This window comes from Salvelinus alpinus, chromosome 30 (assembly GCF_045679555.1).
Source record: "Salvelinus alpinus chromosome 30, SLU_Salpinus.1, whole genome shotgun sequence".
In the NCBI taxonomy this organism is placed as follows: Eukaryota; Metazoa; Chordata; class Actinopteri; order Salmoniformes; family Salmonidae; genus Salvelinus; species Salvelinus alpinus.
Genome location: NC_092115.1, coordinates 20061523 through 20083367, shown reverse-complemented (window position 1 = coordinate 20083367; position 21845 = coordinate 20061523). Strand labels below are relative to the sequence as shown.

General features: G+C 42.9%; 1 protein-coding gene across 1 annotated transcript in view; it reads right to left on the bottom strand.

Moving 5' to 3' along the window:
- The window catches only part of LOC139560620 (glypican-1-like), a 144218-nt gene that overhangs the window by 32205 nt on the left and 90168 nt on the right, over window positions 1–21845 (bottom strand). The window contains exons 4-5 of the mRNA XM_071377553.1: window positions 16493–16720; window positions 16068–16231 (exon numbers count right to left, since the gene is read on the bottom strand). Of these exons, the coding sequence (XP_071233654.1) occupies window positions 16068–16231; window positions 16493–16720 (392 nt within the window). The remainder of the gene's footprint in view (window positions 1–16067; window positions 16232–16492; window positions 16721–21845) is intronic.

Genomic DNA, 21845 nt, shown 5'->3' with positions numbered 1-21845 from the left:
CCCTGCATAGAGCCCCTCCCCATGCCTCACATTAAAATGCAAATTTTGCTGTTGCTCATTGTTATTCAGAAACATGAACACTTGCCTCCGGAACGAAACAACATGCTTAACGGCATCTGCCTGAAAACCTGCTGACAGTACACGGAAACCACTAGCAAACTTAGCAAAACTACTCAGCTATTTCCTGATTTGATCATCCATAATAAACAGAGGCAAATTTGCAACTACCACCCTGGTCGAAGGGGTAGAAAGAGAAGAAATTGGCACCAACACACCCCTAACAAATATTCCACTAGCAATGAGCCTACATACCAAAATTGCTCTTTTCATGAAAACAACCACAGCTTTGTTCATTCTGGAAGCGGAATGTATAAATTCATCTCCTACCTGTTCACCGCCGCGAACAGAACCTCCTCCACCTTAACTCCGTTCTCAGGAACACACCTGAATCCATGCCCTAACAACAGCGTCTCCTCCGCGCTAGGCTGAGAAGATATCACGCACACCACACCTTCCAAACCCCTGGAAACTAAATTCTGTCCTCTTCCACCCTAACTTTGAAAAGAACAGTGGAACTTTGAAAACAAACAGTGCATTAACCCTCCACCATAGAAAATAAAAATGTAAAGAAAAGACCAAGAAGAGACTCAAGAAAATAAGTTAGGACAGAGCCCTCCACACGAAACACTCAAACTCCAAAAAACTCCCAGCATGCAATGCAAGAGAGAGAGAGGATAGCAAGAGAGGGACCCTGAAGGACATCACCCTCAACCGTAGCCCCAGGAGCAATAGAGCAACGGACACCCCGCCCAGACCAGGGAGACACCCTCCCAGAACCCCTCTTAATTAAGGACCTGCACCGAGAGAACCCATGCCAAGAGGTCACAGTCGCAGGTCGCAGTTCTAAATGAGAACTTGTTCTCAACTAGCTTACCTGGTTAAATAAAGGTGAAATAAAAAGAGGACCTACACCCAGACCACAGCATCACCAGCAACACACCAATCAGCTAAGACCACCCCAAGCAAACCCTGGCCAAACCCTATATAGCCCCCCCATATCAGAGCTATGCCCCTTCGGCAAGGACCTCAACATGACAGCAGGACATATGCCCAGGCCGTGAGAAGAGCAATAGGCCCAACCCCCACTATTACACCCGCCCAAGCCCCATCCTGCGACCTAGGAGGTATGTGTCAGATGCTTAACATCCTCTGCGCACACCTACTGTGATGGTCCGGGCCTAAACCACACAAAAACAACACTAGACACTATGGAACACAACATTTTACAATCTCATCCTGGAATATACAAGGTCTGAGGTCATCTGCCTTTGGCATAAAGAGCAGGAACCCAGACTTCATCAAAGAAATTGGAATACAGAAATTGTCATCCTACAAGAAACATGGTATAAAGGAAATGGACCCACTGGTTGCCCTCTAGGTTACAGAGAGCTGGTAGTCCCATCCACCAAACTACCAGGTGTGAAAGAGGGAAGAGACTCCGGGGGTATGCTAATTTGGAATAAAGCAGACCTAACCCACTCTATCAAATTAGTCAAAACAGGAACCTTTTTCATCTGGCTAGAAATTCACAAGGAAAACATCTCAACAGAGAAAAATGTCCTCATATGTGCTACCAAAATCCCCATACATTAACGATGACAGCTTCTCCTTCCTAGATGGGGAGATCAACAATGTCCAGGCCCAGGGACATGTACTAGTCTGTGGTGACCTAAATGCCAGAACTGGACAAGAACCTGACACCCTCAGCACACAGTGGGACAAACACCTACCTGGAGGTGACAGCATTCCCTCCCCCACATGCCCCCTTAGACACAACAATGACAATATAACCAACAAAATGGGTCACAACTCCTGCAGCTCTGTCGGAAGTCGGAAGTTTACATACACCTTAGCCAAATACATTTAAACTCAGTTTTTCACAATTCCTGACATTTAATCCCCCAAAAATTCCCTGTCTTAGGTCAATTAGGATCACCACTTTATTTTAAGAACGTGAAATGTCAGAATTGGAATTGTCATACAGTGAATTATAAGTGAAATAATCTGTCTGTAAACAATTAATGGAAAAAGTACTTGTGTCATGCACAAAGTAGATGTCCTAACCGACTTGCCAAAACTATAGTTTGTTAACAAGACATTTGTGGAGTGGTTGAAAAACGAGTTTTAATGACTCCAACCTAAGTGCATGTGAACTTCCGACTTCAACTGTACATAGTCAATGGTAGGCTTCGAGGGGATTCCTATGGTAGGTGCGCATACAGCTCATCTCTTGGCAGTAGTACTGTAGACTACTAAATCACTGACCTCAACCCAGAGTCTCTTAGAGTGTTCACAGTCAGTCCACTGACACCCCTATCAGATCACAGCAAAATGTTTTTTTTCACAACAAAATGTTTCACTGTAATAGTGAAGATGTAAACTTGGCAGTAGAAAACCTAAACAGTATATTTGACCTCTCAGCTTCGCTATCAAATCTAAACATTTCAAGCAGACAACCTAAGAAAATGAGCAACAATGACCAATGGTTTGATGAAGAATGCAAAAACCTAAGAAAGAAATTGAGAAACCTATCCAACCAAAAACATAGAGACCCGGAAAACCTGAGCCTACGGCTTCACTATGTTGAATCACTAAAACAATACAGAAATACACTGCGGAAAAAGAATGAACAGCATGTCAGAATCCATAGAATCTAATCACTTCTGGGAAAATTGGAAAACTCTAAACAAACAACAACACAAAGAGTTATCTATCCAAAACTGAGATTTATGGATAAACCACTTCTCCAATCTTTTTGGCTCTGTAACAAAGAACAAACAGCAAAAACATATACATGATCAAATACAAATCTTAGAATCAACTATTAAAGACTACCAGAACCCACTGGATTCTCCAATTACATTGAATGAACTACAGGACAAAATACAAACCCTCCAACACAAAAAGGCCTGTGGTATTGACGGTATCCTTAAATGAAATGATAAAATATACATACCACAAATTCCAATTGGCTATTCTTAAACTCTTTAACATCATCCTCAGCTCTGGCATCTTCCCCAATATTTGGAACCAAGGACTGATCAGCCCAATCCACAAAAGTGGAGACAAATTTGACACCAATAATTACCGTGGGATATGCCAACAGCAACCTTGGGAAAACCTCTGCATTATAATTAACAGCAGACTCGTACATTTCCTCAGCAAAATCAATGTACTGAGCAAATGTCAAATTGGCTTTTTACCACATTACCGTACGACAGACCACGTATTCACCCTACACACCCTAACAAATTCCATCTAGAAACCGTTGCCCTGGAGCACACAAAAAACAATACATACCTTGGCCTAAACATCAGTGCCACAGGTGACTTCCACAAAGCTGTGAACGATCTGAGAGACAAGGCAAGAAGGGCATTTTATGCCGTCAAAAGGAACATAAAATTCAACATTATTTAGGATCTGGCTAAAAATACTTGAAATATTTATAGAACCCATTGCCCTTTATGGTTGTGAGGTCTGGGGTCCACTCACCAACCAAGAATTCACAAAATGGGACAAACACCAAATAGAGACTCTGCATGCAGAATTTTGCAAAAATATCCTCATTGTAGAACATAAACACCAAATAATGCATGCAGAGCAGAATTAGGCCAATATCCGCTAATTATCAAAATCCACAAAAGAGATTTGTGGATCTACAAATTCTACAACCACCTAAAAGGTAGCAATTCCCAAACCTTCCATAACAAAGCCATCACCTACAGAGGGATTAACCTGGAGAAGAGCCCCATAAGCAAGCTCCCATATCTACTGGGTGAAATACCGCAGTGTGCATCACAGCAGCAATATTTGTGACCTGTTGCCACAAGAAAAGGGCAACCAGTGAAGAACAACCTATATTTATTTGATTTATTATCCATTTTATACTTTAACTATTTGCACATCATTACAACACTGTATATATACATAATATGACATTTGAAATGTCTTTATTCTTTTGGAACTTTTGTTTATTGTAAATGTTTTATTGAATTGAGAGAAAGACAGAGGAGAGAGAGAAAGAAAGTTTGAGAGAGGGGGGGGGCTTGGGAAGAGAGAACCCTATTCCCAGAACCTGTCTGACATGTATATAGAAGCTCTTGTCACTGGGATATGCAGTCAGGCTCTCAGGGGTAAGAGTGATTCATACATATAGTAGTGCTACTGTCATGGTGGTATGAAACACCAACACACTTAATCTGGGCAAATGCATGCATGAGCACACACATACACACACACACAGCACTCTTGCTCTTAATTCACTATACTCCAAAGGTTACCTAGTGTCAGGTTAGTGTGTAGAGCTGTGTACAGTACCTCCGGAAAGTATTGGCAAAATGGCTTAAGGACAACAAAGTCAATGTATTGGAGTGGCCATCCCACCCCTTGACTTTTTCCACATTTTGTTGTGTTACAGCCTGAAATTAAGATGGATTCAAACTGGAATTATGCTTGTTTTTATTTATACAAATTAATAAAAAATGAAAAACGTAAATGTTTCAAGTCAGTATTCAAGTATTCAACCCCTTCGTTATGGCAAGCCTAAATACATTCAGGAGTAAAAAAATTGCTTAAAAAGTCTCACTCTGCATGGATTCACTCTGTGTGCAATAATAGTGTTTAAGGAGAAGTGTATCTATCTGAAGTTCCATGCATAACACTTGAATTTTCATCAACATTTACAATGAGTAATTCTGTGAATTCATGTGGCTCTCTGCACAATCACCACATGTTTTAGTACTACTGAACGTAACGCACCAATGTAAAATGAGATTTTTTGATAGAAATATGCACTTTATCGAACAAAACATACATGTATTGTGTAACATGAAGCCCTATGAGTGTCATCTGATGAAGATCATCAAAGGTTAGTGATTAATTTTATCTCTATTTGTGCTTTTTGTGGAAAACATTTTTGAAATCAGACACTGTGGCTGGATTAACGAGATTGTATCTTTAAAATGGTGCCTAATACTTGTATGTTTGAGAAATTTGATTTATGAGATTTCTGTTGATTTGTATTTGGCGCCCTGCAATTTCATTGGCTGTTTACTCATAATAAACATCGATAAAAGATGCAAGTGTTATTCACAGAATTAAATATAGACTTCTCCTTAATGCAACCGCTGTGTCAGATTTCAAAAAAACTTTACGGAAAAAAGCATAATCTGAGTACGGTGCTCAGAGCCCAAAACAGCCAAAATAAATATCCGCCATGTTGCGCAGTCAACATTAGTCAAAAATAGCATTATAAATATTCACTTACCTTTGATGATCTTCATCAGAATGCACTCCCAGGAATCGCAGTTCCACAATAAATGTTTGTTTTTTTCGATAATGTCCATAATTTATGTCCAAATAGCTTCTTTTGTTAGGGAGTTTGGTAAACAAATCCAAACGCACGTTCAGGTCCAGTCGGACGAAAAGTTCAAAAAGTTATATTACAGGTCGAAGAAACTTGTCAAACTAAGTATAGAATCAATCTTTAGGATGTTTTTATCATAAATGTTCAATAATGTTCCAACCGGAGAATTCCATTGTCTGTAGAAAAGCAATGGAACGAGAGATACCTCTCACATGAACGCGCATGACTGAGAACGAGGCTGCTGCCAGACCCCTTAGTCAAACAGCTCTCATTCGCTCCCACTTCACAGTAGAAGCCTGAAACAACGTTCTAAAGACGGTTGACATCTAGTGGAAGCCTTAGGAAGTGCAAAACAACCCATATCCCACTGTGTATTCGATAGGGGCTGAGTTCAAAAACTACAAACCTCAGATTTCCCACTTCCTGTTTGGATTTTTTCTCAGGTTTTTGCCTGCCATATGAGTTCTGTTATACTCACAGACATCATTCAAACAGTTTTAGAAACTTCAGAGTGTTTTCCATCCAATATTAATAATAATATGCATATATTAGCATCTGGGACTGAGCAGGAGGCAGTTTACTCTGGGCACGCTATTCATCCAAAAGTGAAAATGCTGCACCCTATCCCAAAGAAGTTTAACTAGATGTTTGTACCCCAAATGTGTTTCCACGGCCGAGCAGCCGCACACATGCCTAGGATCACCATGTGCAATGCCAAGCGGCTGAAGTGGTGTAAAGCTCGCTACCATTAGACTCAGGAGCAGTTCTCGCGTTCTCTGGAGTGATGATTAACGCTACACCATCTGGCAGTCCTATGGACGAATCTGGGTTCGGCGGATGCCAGGAGAACGCTACCTGTCCTAATGCATAGTGCCAACAGTAAAGTTTGGTGGAGGAGGAATAATGGTCTGGGGCTGTTTTTCATGGTTTGGGCTAGGCCCCTTAGTTCCAGGGAAGGGAAATCGTAATGCGACAGCATACAATGACATTCTAGACAATTCTGTGCTATGAACTTGTGGCAACAGTTTGGGGTAGGCCCTTTCCTGTTTCAGCATGACAATGCCCCCGTGTACAAATCGAGGTCCATACAGAAATGGTTTGTCGAGATAGGTGTGGAAGAACTTGACGGGCCTGCACAGAGCCCTGACCTCACCCCCATCGAACACCTTTGGGATGAATTGGAACGCCGACAGCTAGCTAGGCCTAATTGCCTAACATCATTGCCCAATCTCACTAATGCTCGTGGCAGAATGGGAGCAAGTACTCACAGCAATGTTCCAACATCTGTCAATGGAATGGAAAGATGATGTTGTCTATAGAATGGAGAGATGATGTTGTCTATGGAATGGAGAGAGTGTCCCGGTAAACTGGTGATGATGTTGGAAGGTAGGGAATACCACAGGGAAGAGAGCGCTATAGAACTTTTTGTTGTTGCATAAATAGGCCTCTTGCTTGATCTCTCTCTCTCTCTCTCTCTCTCTCTCTCTCTCATTACTAGTCCTATATCATAGTGCTATATCCTAGTCCTATAACCTAGTCCCATTACTAGTCCTATATCCTCTTCCCATTACTAGTCCTATATCATAGTGCTATATCCTAGTCCTATAACCTAGTCCCATTACTAGTCCCATTACTAGTCCCAACCTAGTCCCATTACTATATCCTCTTCCCATTACTAGTCCTCTATCCTAGTCCTATATCCTAGTCCTATATTCTAGCCCTATTACTAGTTCCATATCCTAGTCCTATTACTAGTCCTATATCCTAGTCCTATTACTAGTCCTATGTCCTACTCCTATTAACAGGTCTATATCCTAGTCCTATATCCTAGTCCTATTACTAGTCCTATATCAAATCAAATCAAATTGTATTTGTCACATGCGCCCGAATACAACAGGTGCTGACCTTACAGTGAAATGCTTACTTACAAGCCCTTAACCAACAATGCAGTTTTAAGAAAATACCCCCCAAAAAGTAAGAGATAAGAATAACAAATGATTAAAGAGCAGCAGTAAATAACAATAGCGGTGCTATATACAGGGGGTACCAGTACAGAGTCAATGTGCTGGGTACCGGTGTCAAGGTAATTGAGGTAAGTGCTATCTAACTGCATTGTCCAATTTACGATAGGTTTTACAGTGAAAGCATACCATGCGATTGTTTGAGGACGGCACCCCACATCAACATATTTTTCAACCAGCACAGGCTTCATAAAATCACAAATAGCGATTAAATAATCACTTACTTTTTGAAAATCTTCCTCTGTTTGCAATCCCAAGGGTCCCAGCTACAACATGCATGGTCGTTTTGTTAGATAAAATCCTTCTTTATATTCCAAAAAGTCTGTTAAATTGGCGCCATCAATTTCAGTAATCCACTCGTTCAACATGCAGACAAAGGAATCCAAAAAGCTACCGCTAAACTTTGTTAAAACAAGTCAAACTACATTTCTATGTAATCCTCAGGTACCCTAAAATGTAATTAAACTATAATATTTAATGCAGAAAAAAAGTAAAATTAGCAAGTGAGCGTCCTCTTCGTAGCGCCACAGACTGAATTCCAACTGTGACTCCTTGTACCAAAACTCTAAATTCTTCCTTGTTTTGGAAGAAACAAGCCTGAAGCCTTGAACAAAAACTGTTGACATCTGGTGGAAGCCATAGGAATTGCAATCTGGGAGCTGGAATTGCATAGGACCCATAACTTTCCAATGAAAGAGCATTGGATCTAAAAATAATTTAAACAATTCTGGTTGGTTTTTCTTTGGATTTTCTCCTACCATATCAATTGTGTTATAGTCTCATACATTATTTTAACATATCTACAAACTTCAAAGTGTTATATGCATATCCTGGCTTCTGGGCCTGAGTAACAGGCAGGCGGATATTCTGAATAAAAGACCCTAGCCCTAAGAAGTTTTAATGTCCCATTGGTAGGATAAACATGCTTTCAGTTCGTTCCATTTATTTTCCAGTGATTGAGCGTTAGCTAGCAGGACGGAAGGCAAGGGCAGATTAGCCACTCGTCGCCTGATCCTCACAATGCAGCCTGATCTCTTTCTGCGAAATCTCAGTTTCCTTCTCCAGCGAATAAAATGGATCTGGGCCTGGTCGGGTGTCTGTATTATATCCCTCCCGTCCGACTCATTGAAGAAGAACTCTTCGTCCAGTTTGAGGTGAGTAATCGCAGTTCTGATGTCCTAAAGCTCTTTTCGGTCATAAGAGACGGTAGCAGCAACATTATGTACAAAACAAGTTACGAACAACGCGAAAAGACAAACAAAATAGCATGGTTGGTTAACATTTCTACAGGATTGGTAGGTCCCCAGTGAGACGGTTGAGCTAACGTAGGCTAATGTGATTATCATGAGGTTGTAAGTAAGAAGAAAATTTCCCAGAACATAGACTTATCTCATATTGGCAGAAAGCAAAAATTCTTGTTAATCTAACTGCCCTGTCCAATTTACAGTAGCTATTATAATGAAAGAATACCATGCTATTGTTTGAGGAGAGTGCACAGTTATGAACTTGAAAATGTATTAATAAACCAATTAGGCACATTTGGGCAGTCTTGATACAACATTTTGAACAGAAATGCAATGGTTAATTGAATCAGTCTAAAACTTTGCAGATACACTGCTGCCATCTAGTGGCCAAAATGTAAATTGCGCCAAGATACCTTAGTCATATATTGGCCTTTCTCTTGCATTTGGTACAAAAAAAAAGAAAACGCATAGTTTATTCTTTGTATTATCTTTTACCAGATCTAATGTGTTATATTCTCCTACATTAATTTAACATTTCCACAAACTTCAAAGTGCTTCCTTTCAAATGGTATCAAGAATATGCATTTCCTTGCTTCAGGTCCAGAGCTACAGGCAGTTAGATCTGGGTATGTCATTTTTGGCGAAAATTGAAAAAAAGGTCAGATCCTTAAGATTGAGAGTCGAATAGACGGCAGCCTTCCCCTCCGGCACCATCACTACGTTTCCTAGTCCTATTACTAGTCCTATATCCTAGTCATATTACTAGTCCTATATCCTTGTCCTATTACTAGTCCTATTTTCTAGTTTCATTACTAGTCCTACATCCTAGTCCTATTACTAGTTCTATTACCAGTCCTATATCCCAGTCCTATTATTAGTCCTATTACTCATCCTATATCATCGTCCTATATCCTAGTCCTATTACTAGTCCTATATCCTAGTCCTATATCCTAGTCCTATTACTAGTCCAATATCCTAGTCCTATATCATAGTCCTATTACTCATCCTATATCCTAGTCCTATATCCTAGATCTATATCCTAGTCCTATTACTAGTTATATTACTAGTTCTATAGCCTAGTCCTATATTACTAGTCATATACTAGTCCTATATCCTAGTCATATTAATAGTCCAATATCCTAGTCCTATATCCTAGTTCTATTACTAGTCCTATTACTAGTCCTATATCCTAGTCCTATTACTAGTCCTATTACTAGTCCTATATCCCAGTCCTATATCCTAGTCATATATCCTAGTCACATATTCTAGTCCTATGGCCTAGTCATATTACTAGTCTTATTACTAGTCCTATGTCTAGTCCTATTACTCATTCTATATCCTAGGCATATGTCCTAGTCCTATTACTAGTCTTATATTACTAATCATATATTAGTGCTATATCCTAGTCCTATATCCTAGTCCTATATCATAGTCCTATTACCAGTCCTATATCCTAGTCCTATTATTAGTCCTATTACTCATCCTATATCCTAGTCCTATATCCTAGTCCTATTACTAGTTCTATAGCCTAGTCCTATATTACTAGTCATATACTAGTCCTATATCCTAGTCCTGTATCCTAGTCATATTAATAGTCCAATATCCTAGTCCTATATCATAGTCCTTTTACTAGTCCTATATTACTAGTCATATTACTAGTCCTATATCCTAGTCCTATATCCACATCCTATATCCTAGTCCTATATTATTAGTCATATACTAGTTCTATTACTAGTCCTATATCCTAGTCCTATATCCTAGTCATAGTAATAGTCCAATATCCTAGTCCTATATCCTAGTTCTATTACTAGTCCTATTACTAGTCCTAATTCCTAGTCCTATATCCTAGTCCTATATCCTAGTCCTATTACAAGTCCTGTTTCCTAGTCCTATATCCTAGACCTATATCCTAGTCCTATATCCTAGTCCTATTACTAGTCATATTACTAGTCCTATTTCCTAGTCCCATTACTAGTCCTATATCCTAGTCCCATTACTAGTCCTATATCCTAGTCCCATTACTAGTCATATATCCTAGTCATATTACTAGTCCTATTACCAGTCCTATATCCTAGTCCTATTACTCATCCTATATCCTAGTCCTATATCCTAGTCCTATTACTAGTTCTATAGCCTAGTCATATTAATAGTCCAATATCCTAGTCCTATTACTAGTCCTATTACTAGTCCTATTACTAGTTCTATATCATAGTCCTATATCCTGGTCCTATTACTAGTCATATTACTAGTCCTATTACTAGTTCTATATCCTAGTCCTATATCCTAGTCATATTTCTAGTCATATATCCTAGTCCTGTTCCTAATCCTATATCCCTGACGCTATATGTGCCCTATCTGTCCCCCACTTTCATGGAATTCAAGTCTCTCTCTCTGGTTCATATTTCTCTGGAATTGTTCATCTCTATCTCTTGTTCTTTTCATTTGTTTTATCACTCTCTTCACCCCCTCTTACTTATCTCTCCCAACATTTGAATTTGTATTCATACTTTTTTGCATTTGTATTCATGCTCTCTGTACTCAGTATACAACCGCCCACCTGTGATCCCCAGACCCAGAAAGCTACTGATCCCCAGACCCAGAAAAACACACATTCAAGTTCCGCCGGCAATTCGTCCCACTCCTAAAAGATAGGCTATATCCTATAAGCAAAGCGTAGCTCAAGACAAAGTGCAAGTGTCCTCTCTCATCATTCTTGCTGCTTCAAGTTCAGTAGCCATACCTCTCTGGGCATGCAAGATCAGGTGCATGTGTGGTCTCAATTAAATAGAGTAGGCTATAGCCTATGCATGTGTTTGTGAAGGGCAGTTATCTTTCCAAGGAAATTCCCTTCCTATATATGATTAAGCTATAGTTTACTACATTGCCTAGAAATAAATATTGATCACCCATATTTGTTTCTGTCTGTAAATCATCCCACTCCTAAAGGGTAGGGTATATGCAAAATGTAGCTCAAGAGAAATTGCAAATGTCTGCTCTCTCTCCAAATCTACAAACTATGTCAAGCCTATTGGCTGATATATCCCAGTAATACCGCTAGCCTAATATAACGAGCCACGTGAGAATCTCTGGTCATTTAACCAATTTCTTAGGGTTGGTTGCGGGAACAGTAGCTGCGGGTGGGATGAAGAAATCGGACTGCACAGACCTCTACTTTGAGGCTCACACACACACACACACACACACACACACACACACACACACACACACACACACACACACACACACACACACACACACACACACACACACACACACACACACACACACACACACACACACACACACACACACACACACACACACACACACACACAGGCACACACACACACTCCACACACATCTGCAGGCAGGAGTGTGTGGAGCTGGGTGGTAAAAAGGCGTTGTTGCCAGATTGAAGCTTTTGGAATGGAAACGGCACCATAAAGCACAGCCAGGGGCTCAGGCAATCAGCTCCTGCTATAGCAGTTAATGTCAGTGCGCCTCTGAAAAATGTCCCCCCTGGCTGTGGGGATTGTTAATATCAGCGCACCCATGAGAAATGGCCCCCTCCACACAAGAGTAAGGTTAAAATCAGATCACTACTACTGATAAATATCTGCTCTTCTGTAGGGGGTCAATATTGGTGAACTGGTGAAAAATGTCCCATGTCACGCACAGGGCAAGGGGAGTGTTCAAATCAGCGCACCAATGAGATATTTTCCCTTACTCTCTGGGGAAAGATTGATATTGTCACAAAAGAGAAAAATACTGTTCACACTATCCTTTATGAAAAAAGGAAATCAAAGGGTTAATATCAACTATTAGTACCCACATTTTCTATTAGCCATGAGTGAAAGTACACTAACAATGTGTACACCACAGAAATGGTCTCTCTGTAAGGCAAGGAGGTAAGGGTTAACAGTATTGTGCTGATGTGACGTTAGAATGTTAGCGTGATGCATCTATCCCGGCCTCAGTCTCTCTGTGTGTCCCTGTAGAGGAGACAAGACATGCAGCACACAGAAGGACCTTGGGATGACTCAATTAAGCACACACAGCGTAGCATAGCGTAGTGTAGCTGCAAGCATAAGGGAATAAAACCTAGAATTACCAATACCAAAGGTAGCGAAGCCAAGTGTAGCCGTGAGCATAAGGCAAATCATTAGCAAGGATACAGTTAGCGTAGCCTAGCTAGCCTAACCACAGGCATAGACTTCTGTGACAGGGGAACACACATTAGAATTAGCATGGACGTAAGGGAATAAAGCCAGGCATTAGCATGGCAATAGTTAGCATAGCCTAGCCGCAGGCATACTGTAGAAGGGGAACAAGGAGGAGTATTAGCATGGGTTGACACGGTTAGCTGGCATTTCCATTCATGACGTATGCCCTCTGGGTCTGCCCTCCAGACCAGCCAGATTGGCTTACAGGACTGCAGAGCACTGCCAGCCTGTGCGGTGCCATGCTGATAAGCAGTTGCTAGCTATCTCACGCACACACCACTTATTTCCCTCCTTTCTCCTCCCCTCCCTCCCTCTCTCTCCCTTCCCCTCCCTTCAACCTTCCCCTCCCTTATCCTCCCTTCTCCTCCTTTCTCCTACCTTCCCCTACCTTCTACCTCCCCCCTTCTCCCTCCTTCCCCTCTCCTCCCTATCCCTCCATTCTCCTACCTTCCCCTACCCTCTCCTCCCTTGTCTCGCTTTCTCTCCCTTCTCCTCCCTTCTCCTTCTCCTCCCTTCTCTCCATTCCCCTCCCTTCTTCTCCATTCCCTTCTGTACCCTTCTCCCACCTTGTCTCCCTTCTCCTCCGATGTCTCCATTCTCCTCCCTTGTCTCTCTCCCCCTCCCACCTCCTCCCTTCTTCTATCCCCTTCTATCCCTTATCCTACCTTCCCTTCTCTTCCCTTCTCCTCCTATCTCCCTTCTGCTCCCTTCCCTTCTCCTCCCTTGTCTCTCTCCCCCTCCCACCTCCTCCCTTCTTCTCCCTCCTCTCCCTTCCCCTCCCTTATCCTACCTTCCCTTCTCTTCCTTTCTCTTCCCATCTCCCTTCTCCTCCCTTGTCTCTCTCCTCCTCCCTTGTCTCCCTTCCCTCCCTTGTCTTCCCTTCCCTCCCTTCTCCTCCCTTCTACCTTCCCCTCCCCTTCTCCTCCCTTCCCCTCCCTTCTCCTCTATTCCCTTCTCTCCCACTCCTCCCTTGTCTCCCTTCTACTCCCTTATCTTCCTTAACTCCCTCCCTTCTCATCCCTTATCTCCCTTCTACTCCCTTATCTTCCTTATCTCCCTCCCTTCTCCTCCATTCTTCTCCCCTCCCCTCCCCTCCCTTGTCTCCCTTCTCCTCCATTCTCCTCCATTCTCCTCCCTTTCTACCTTCCCCTCCATTCTTCTTCCTTTCGCTTTCCTTCTCCTTCCTGTTCTCCCTTCTCCTCCCTTCTCCTCACATCTCTCCCTTCCTCTCCCTTTTACCTACCCCTCCCGTCTCCTCCATTCCCTTTTCCTCCCTTCCCTTCCTTTCTCGTCCCTTCTCTCCCTTCCCCTCCCTTCTACCTTCCCCTCCATTCTCCTCCCTTTCCTTATCTTCCCATCTCCTCCCTTGTCTTCCTACTTCTCCCTTGTCCCCCTTCCCCTCTCTTCCCTTCTCCTCCCTTCTATCCTTCTCCTCCCTTCCCTTCTCTTCCTTCTCCTCCCTTGTCTCCCTTCTCATCCCTCTCCTCCCTTCTCTTCCCTTCCGTTCTCTTCCCTTCTATCCCCTCTCCTCCCCCCCCCCCCCCCTCCTCCCTTGTCTCCCCAGAGCTACTTGATCTGATCCATATTTCCTGACTGTATCCGTTTTGCTGCTGCTGAAGGACATTGAGCGATATGTTCATTAAATGAGGTCGGCTGGGGAAAATGTGTAAGTAATTAGTGCGGCTTTTACAAAATTACAAAATGTCATCCCTGCACTAATGCGAGGGCGCTGGCAGCCACTGCCATTCTCAATGAGGTCAGGGTGTACTCTTGGGCACATTCACATATGCACACACACAAATGATAGAGCTGTCGTGAGTCTACTTTATGTGGTACAGTATGATTTGATTGGCAGGGGTGGGGCGAGGTGTAGGTGTACATCTCACAGTGATCTCTTGTCAAGGTCAACATGTGTGTACATGAGTGTCCCTTCCACTCACTCCTTTCTCTCACTTCCACTCTGTCTCTCTCTCTCTCCCTCTCTCACCCAATCCCTCTACTGTACTTTCCCTCTCTGTCTCTCTCTCTCTCCCTCTCTCACCCAAACCCTCTACTGTACTTTCCCTCTCTGTCTCGCTCATTTCACTTTCTCCTAACAGCACAATCCACCACAATCCCTATTACAGTCTGATTAGAACCACAGGGAGAAGGCAGGGAGGGAGAGAGGGTACCCATATCCCAGCATGCCTTCTGGCATTCCACTCAGCCCTCTGCCCCCCTGGCTGGTCCAATCAGACTCCAGACGCCACATGAGGCATACATCTCCCCTCGCTCCTCAATTCCTCCATTTACCCTCTTATACCTTCCTCTCCTCTCTCCACTCCATTCCTCCTTATCTCCTCTCTCTTCCTCTTTATCTCTCTCCTCAATTGATCCATTTACCCTCTTATACCTTCCTCTCTCCACTTCAGTCCTCCTTATCTCCTCTTTTCTTCCTCATCTCTCTCCTCCATTCCTCCACTCTCCTCTCCTCCTCCACTATCCTCACCTTTCCGCTCTCCTCTCCTTCCCTTTCTATCCCTCAGGTCACTCTATTAACATTGCCCAGAGCTGTGGGTCACCCTGTCCCTCTCCTGTACACACTGTATGTGTAAACAACCTGGTGTTATGGTCCTAGATTTCTCCCTCTTCTGTTCCTCTGTTACTCCATTAGAGATTGATTGGCCTGCAATGAGATGCCCAGCACTGTTAATATGCTGTTATTTGGCCCAGTGTTGACCACACACTGTTCTAGAGAAGAAGTATAGAGCCGCTGGAGGACTACTGTACACAGTGTGACACACAATGCTATAAAGAACTGTCTGGAGCCAGAGACAACATGACATGACAAGGCAAAATAAATGCTGGATGTTGTAGGATCCGTGGAACAGTTCAGCCATCCATTTAGCTGCTTACATTAGAAAAAGAGGCACCAGGGATTCTTCTCTCATGCGGTAACATTAGTTTGATAGAATGCTTGTATCTCAAAGCTCCAAATACGTTTTAAAGTTTCATCGTGGTCGAAGTGCCAGATTGATGTACTGCAGGTTTGATCGACATGATGAGAAAATAAATAGAAGAGAGAGAGAGAGGGGAAGAGAGAGAGAAAAATGAGTAGAGCAAGGAGATTAACAACAGTGACAAAGACAGACGGAGAAGGATGGGTCAGTCTTACCTGTGACACCTTGCGAACCACCTCCCCGCTGATCACCAGTCCCTGGACAAAGGAGCGTGCCGCCACAAATGTACGTGTCACTTTCAACTTGAGGTCTCGGGGGGTGTCACCAAAGGGTCGCAGCGTCTCCGACTGCTTGGACACACACTCCAGGTAGTCATCGCCTGCAATCATAATAACTTTATTAGTAAAACACTCTTCATACAATACACAAGTGATAGCTAAAGCAATATAACGGCCTCACATAGTTAAGAATAAAAGTTGAAATCATACAAGATGAAATTCATGAAAATATTTACCAGGGTTGGGGTGAATTCAATTTCAATGCAAGAGTTTGGAAAAAGCAGCATTTATTTTCAATTGAGATTTTAAAAGTTGAACATTTCAAAGAATATATTTAAGTTCAATGTGTAACGTTTACGTACCTATGAGATACCGTCCATTGGCTCCCTTGAACATCCTCTCCAGCAGGCGGGCCCAGAACTCGTTGAGCGCCTCCTCTATGTTAACGTTGGAACCACGGTAGTACCGTCTCAGCTCTGTGTACAGGTCAGAGAACACGCGGGTGTTCTGGGTGTACAGGGAACCCAGCGCCGGGGGATAGGACTGCTGCAGGACATCCTCGGAACGGTTCAGGAGCTCCAGGAGGTAACCTGGAATGAGACAGGAAACAGGACATGTTTAACAGTGTTAAACAGTTGAATTTAGGTAAATTCTATATTTTTTTCTGGGGCTCTGTCTCATCGCTTTGTACCGCATATGAAATGTGCCACAGAGGTGAACCCAGAGAGGAAGTGTTTAAATGTATTCTGAGGCAGGATAGGATGTGCAGTGGAAGATAATGTTGCCATCCACATAAAACGCACTGAGTGGGATATAGAGAGATTCTCTAACATACACTTACATTGCGCAGACACACACACTCAAACCCTCACAAAAACAGGCTGGGCTGCACTGTTTAAGAATACATTTTCACTGCGTCGTCTTTAATGTGTGTGTGTGCAGTGTTTTCATTGAAGATGTTCTTATCTCCTTCCTGCCCGCCATGCACCCCAGATGGGGAGAGGAATCACTGAGCCTCTATGAGAACTCCCTTAGCTCAGCATCTCTCTCTCTCTCTCTCTCTCTCTCTCTCTCACACACACACACACACACACACACACACACACACACACACACACACACACACACACACACACACACACACACACACACACACACACACACACACACACACACACACACACACACACACACACACACACACACACACACACACACACACACACACACACACACACACAAATGGATTTGAACACACTCAACCACACACATACACCCAGCAAACATTCTCCACATCCAGTACACCCACACACGCAGACACACTCCCTGAAGACGATCCAACAGTGTTGAATATGTTACGTAATATAATGTTAAAGCTCACACTGACCCAACCGCACTGCATTATCTAAGCAGGGCCTTGTCTGATGATGTCACTATTCTAAAACAAATGAATTGAAACATTATAATAACGAACCATCAAATTCTTATCAGACAGGAGGGTAATAAGACAGGAATATCTGCTGTGTTGCTGGGGACTGATTGTGAAACATTACAGAAAGAAAGACTCCTAGTTAAAGCCAACGTTACCAGAAATAATGACTAGGGGCAAAGGAAGCGACTGTTTAATGAAAGTAGGTTATCACAGAAAGCCTTTACTGATAATGGACGTTGTTATGGTGAAGTTTCAGTCTAGGACCAACTGGGAGACTAAGTGTTTAATTAGGGACCATCAGTAAATTACACAATGTACATGGGACAATATCTTTAAATGTCAATAGCTCCAAATTGTAAAACTCTAACCAAATATTTTAAGCATTTGATGAGTAAACTAAAAGATGTGCAACATCAGAATATTGTCCCATGTAAATGTTATCATTTATTGACGGTCCCTAACGAGCCCAGAGATACGCTTTCCAATGTCAAACCAACTTTGCCACGGTCACACACCAGCCGGCTTAAGCTAATTGACTAAATAAGTTGGCTTGCTTGCTAGTTAGTCTAGGCTACTTCCAGACACAAATACCTGGTTAGATGGTTTCAAGTTATTTAGAAGGGTGAGTGACTGTAACTGTGTACTGTTTTGGCCGAGTGAAAGTACAAATGCTTCCCACGTTCGAACACACACACACACACACAACAGACACCCACATAAAGCACGCCTCCATGACCCAAATCTCGTTTTCAGTCGCATTTCCTAATGAGGAGAATTGAAACCGATGCTAAATCAGAAAGTTCTTACCCCCTTTAATCGAGCACCTGACTAATTACACAAGATTTTAGTTCTGGGTTAACTGAGATTATTTAAGAAAAAAGAAAGAAGGAGGATCGGAACAGGAAATACGAAAGATGCTAACACCTGTGAAATCGTGATTTGTCCAAATAACCAGTGACGAAAAACCCAAGCACCGGAACTAATGCTGCTCACTATTTCACTTATCCCATTGTATCATGACAGATCTACGGTACCATTTATGTTTACGTAGTCTGTCCACGAGAGATAATATATAAGCAACTAATGTGTATCTTATGGCTAAGTTGGCAATTAGCATTGCTTTGGTTGAATAATATTCAACCAAAGGCCTACACAGTGGACAGCTGGGTGACTGAGGGCAAGCCAGAACCAGAGACACGGACACAGTGAGAAGCCCTGGGGCCAACAACACCTTCATCCCTGGCAACTACCTGAAAGCTCAGGGCCAAACAAACACAGAAACATCCAGTTATATTCCAGGCCTTTCCGAGCAGAGCAAAGTGCTTGGTCGGTGTGTTTCTGACTGGATGACAGATCATTCCCCTGCCACCTGACCAGATGCCAGTCAGACAGACTTATCCAGACCTCTGTGCATGTTAGGATTAGCCGGGAGTGACGTTCTGCTGTCACACACACACACACATGCACTGCCTACGTGCACACACGCAAGCGCACGTAGGCAGGGACGCAGGCAGACACACTCATACACTACATGGCCAAATGTATGTGGACACCTGCTCGTCGAACATCTCATTCCAAAATAATGGGTATTAATATGAAGTTGGTCCCCCCTTTGCTTCTACAACATCTTCCAGTCTTCTGGGAAGGTTTTCCACTAGATGTTGGAACATTGCTACAGGGACTTAATTCCATTCAGCCATGAGCATTAGTGAGGTCAGGCACCAATGTTGGGTGATAAGGCCTGCTTCACAATCGGCATTCCAATTTATCCCAAAGGTGTTTTATTTTTTATTTAACTAGGCAAGTCCTACCCCGGCCAAACCCTAACGATGCTGGGCCAATTGTGCGCCGCCCTATGGTACTCCCAATCAAGGCCGGTTGTGATACAGCCTGGAATCGAACCAGGGTCTGTAGTGATGCCTCTAGCACTGAGATGCAGTGCCTTAGACCGCTGCGCTACTCGGGAGTTTGAAGGGATTGAGGTCAGGGCTCTGTGCAGGCCAGTCAATTGCTTCCACAACGATCTCGGCAAACCATTTCCGTATGGACCTCACTTTGTATATGGGGGCATTGTCATGCTGAATCAGGAAGGGCCTTCCCCAAACTGTTGCCATAAAGTTGGAAGCACAGAATCATCTAGAATGTCATTGTATGCTGTAGCGTTAAGATTTCCCTTCACTGGACCTAACGGGCCTAGCCCGAACCATGAAAAACAGCCCTGGACCATTATTCCTCCTCCACCAAACTGTACAGTTGGCACTATGCGTTAGGGCAGGTAGCGTGTTCCTGGCATCCGCCAAACCCAGAATAATCCGTCAGACTGTCAGATGGTGTAGCGTGATTCCTTACTCCAGAGAACGCGTTTCCACTGCTCCAGAGTCCAATGGAGACAAGCTTTACACCACTCCAGCCAACACTGAAGCTCCCAATGAACAGTCCTTGTGCGAACATTTCTTCTAGAGGCAGTTTGGAACTCGGGAGTGAGTGTTGCAACTAAGGACAGGTGATTTTTACTCACTACGCGCTTCAGCACTCGGCAGTCCAGTTCTGTGAGCAGTGGTGGAAAAAGTACCTAATTGTCATACTTGAGTAAAAGTAAAGATACCCTAATAAAAAATGACTAAAATAAAAGTGAAAGTCATCCCGGAAAATACTACTTGAGTAAAAGTATAAAGATACTTAAGTATCAAAATTAAATGTAATTGTATCAAAAGTAAAAGTATAAATCCTTTCACATTTATACTAATTTCAGTAATAGACTAAGAGCTGGGTTGACAGCCTATGACAGGAGCAGACTGTTGCTGTGGCTATACTGTTGTCTTAGCTGGGTTGCAAGACAGGTCAGGAAACAATGTAGCGCGGTTGACATTTAAAGGTCATTTTACCATTGAGCCGACATCAGCAGCATTGCCTTGCGATCTCCAGTAACATTGTCTTTTAACGGTGCATAGCCAAAAAATGATGATCGAATTGAATCCCAGCCTAAAATTGTCTAAAATAGAGTCGGAAAGAGTTGGAAAATTCATGCTTTGGTTAATAGTCATGCATATTTTTAAACATACAGTACAACAGCGTGAATCGCAGTCAGATAATGCTTGTTATCCTTTAGATAAGATTCGTACATGGGTATGTTGAAAATCCTAGAGATTTAGAACAGGGTGAGTGTTTAGTAATCTCTTACTGTGCCATAGGGCAGCCAGTCCCCTCTCTGCTCTGGTGACTAATGATGATCAATAACATGACACGTGTGTGTGTGTGCGTGCGTGCAAATGTGTGTACGTGTGTGTATGTCCTTGCTCTTCCATTTTGTCTCTCAGGGGCCCCAGAGGGACCACAATCTAACCCTCCAACCTCCCCTCATCCCCCTCTCCCCCCTCATCCCCATCCCCTCATCAGCACCATGACCTCCAGGTGGAGTGGGGGTTGAGGGCTGAGCATCCCCAGTGACAGAGCTTCAGGTTGGGTGGGGGTTGAGGGCTGAGCATCCCCAGTGACAGAGCTTCAGGTTGGGTGGGGGTTGAGGGCTGAGCATCCCCAGTGACAGAGCTTCAGGTTGGGTGACCTGGGGGATATGCACACTAGGGCTATAGACTACTCTATACTGAGCATATGCTAACATGATAACCCAGACATAATGTTAAATTAGTAATAATCTTTCACATGCAATTAATAACACAGACTTCTACGTAATCCGTTTTGGTACCTTTAGGCCAATTCAGACTGCTGATTTGAGGACCTTTTTGATGAAGAATGTGTTTGTTTTCTATGATCCTGTTTTTCATTTCGTATTTGATCTTTGTAACCCCAGTCGTAGACTGTTCTCTCTGCTACCGCACGGCAAGCGGTACCGGAGCGACAAGTCTAGGTCCAAAAGGCTTCTTAACAGCTTCTACCCCCAAGCCATAAGACTGCTGAACAATTAATCAAATGGCCACCAGACTATTTACATTATGTCCCGCCACTCCCCCAACACCCTCTTTTACGCTGCTGCTACTCTCTGTTTATCATCTATGCACAGTCCCTTTAACTATACTTACATGTACATATTACCTCAATTAGCCCGACTAACCGGTATCCCCGCACATTGACTCTGTACCGGTACCACCTGTATATAGCCTCACTACTGTTATTTTCACTGTTATTTTACTGTTTTCTTTTTATTTAGTATTTCTATTTAGTATAATACCTATTTTTTACTTAAAAATGGCACTGTTGGTTAGGGCCTGTATTCGGCGCACATGACAAATAAGCTTTGATTTGATTTGAAATACAGGGCTCATTTA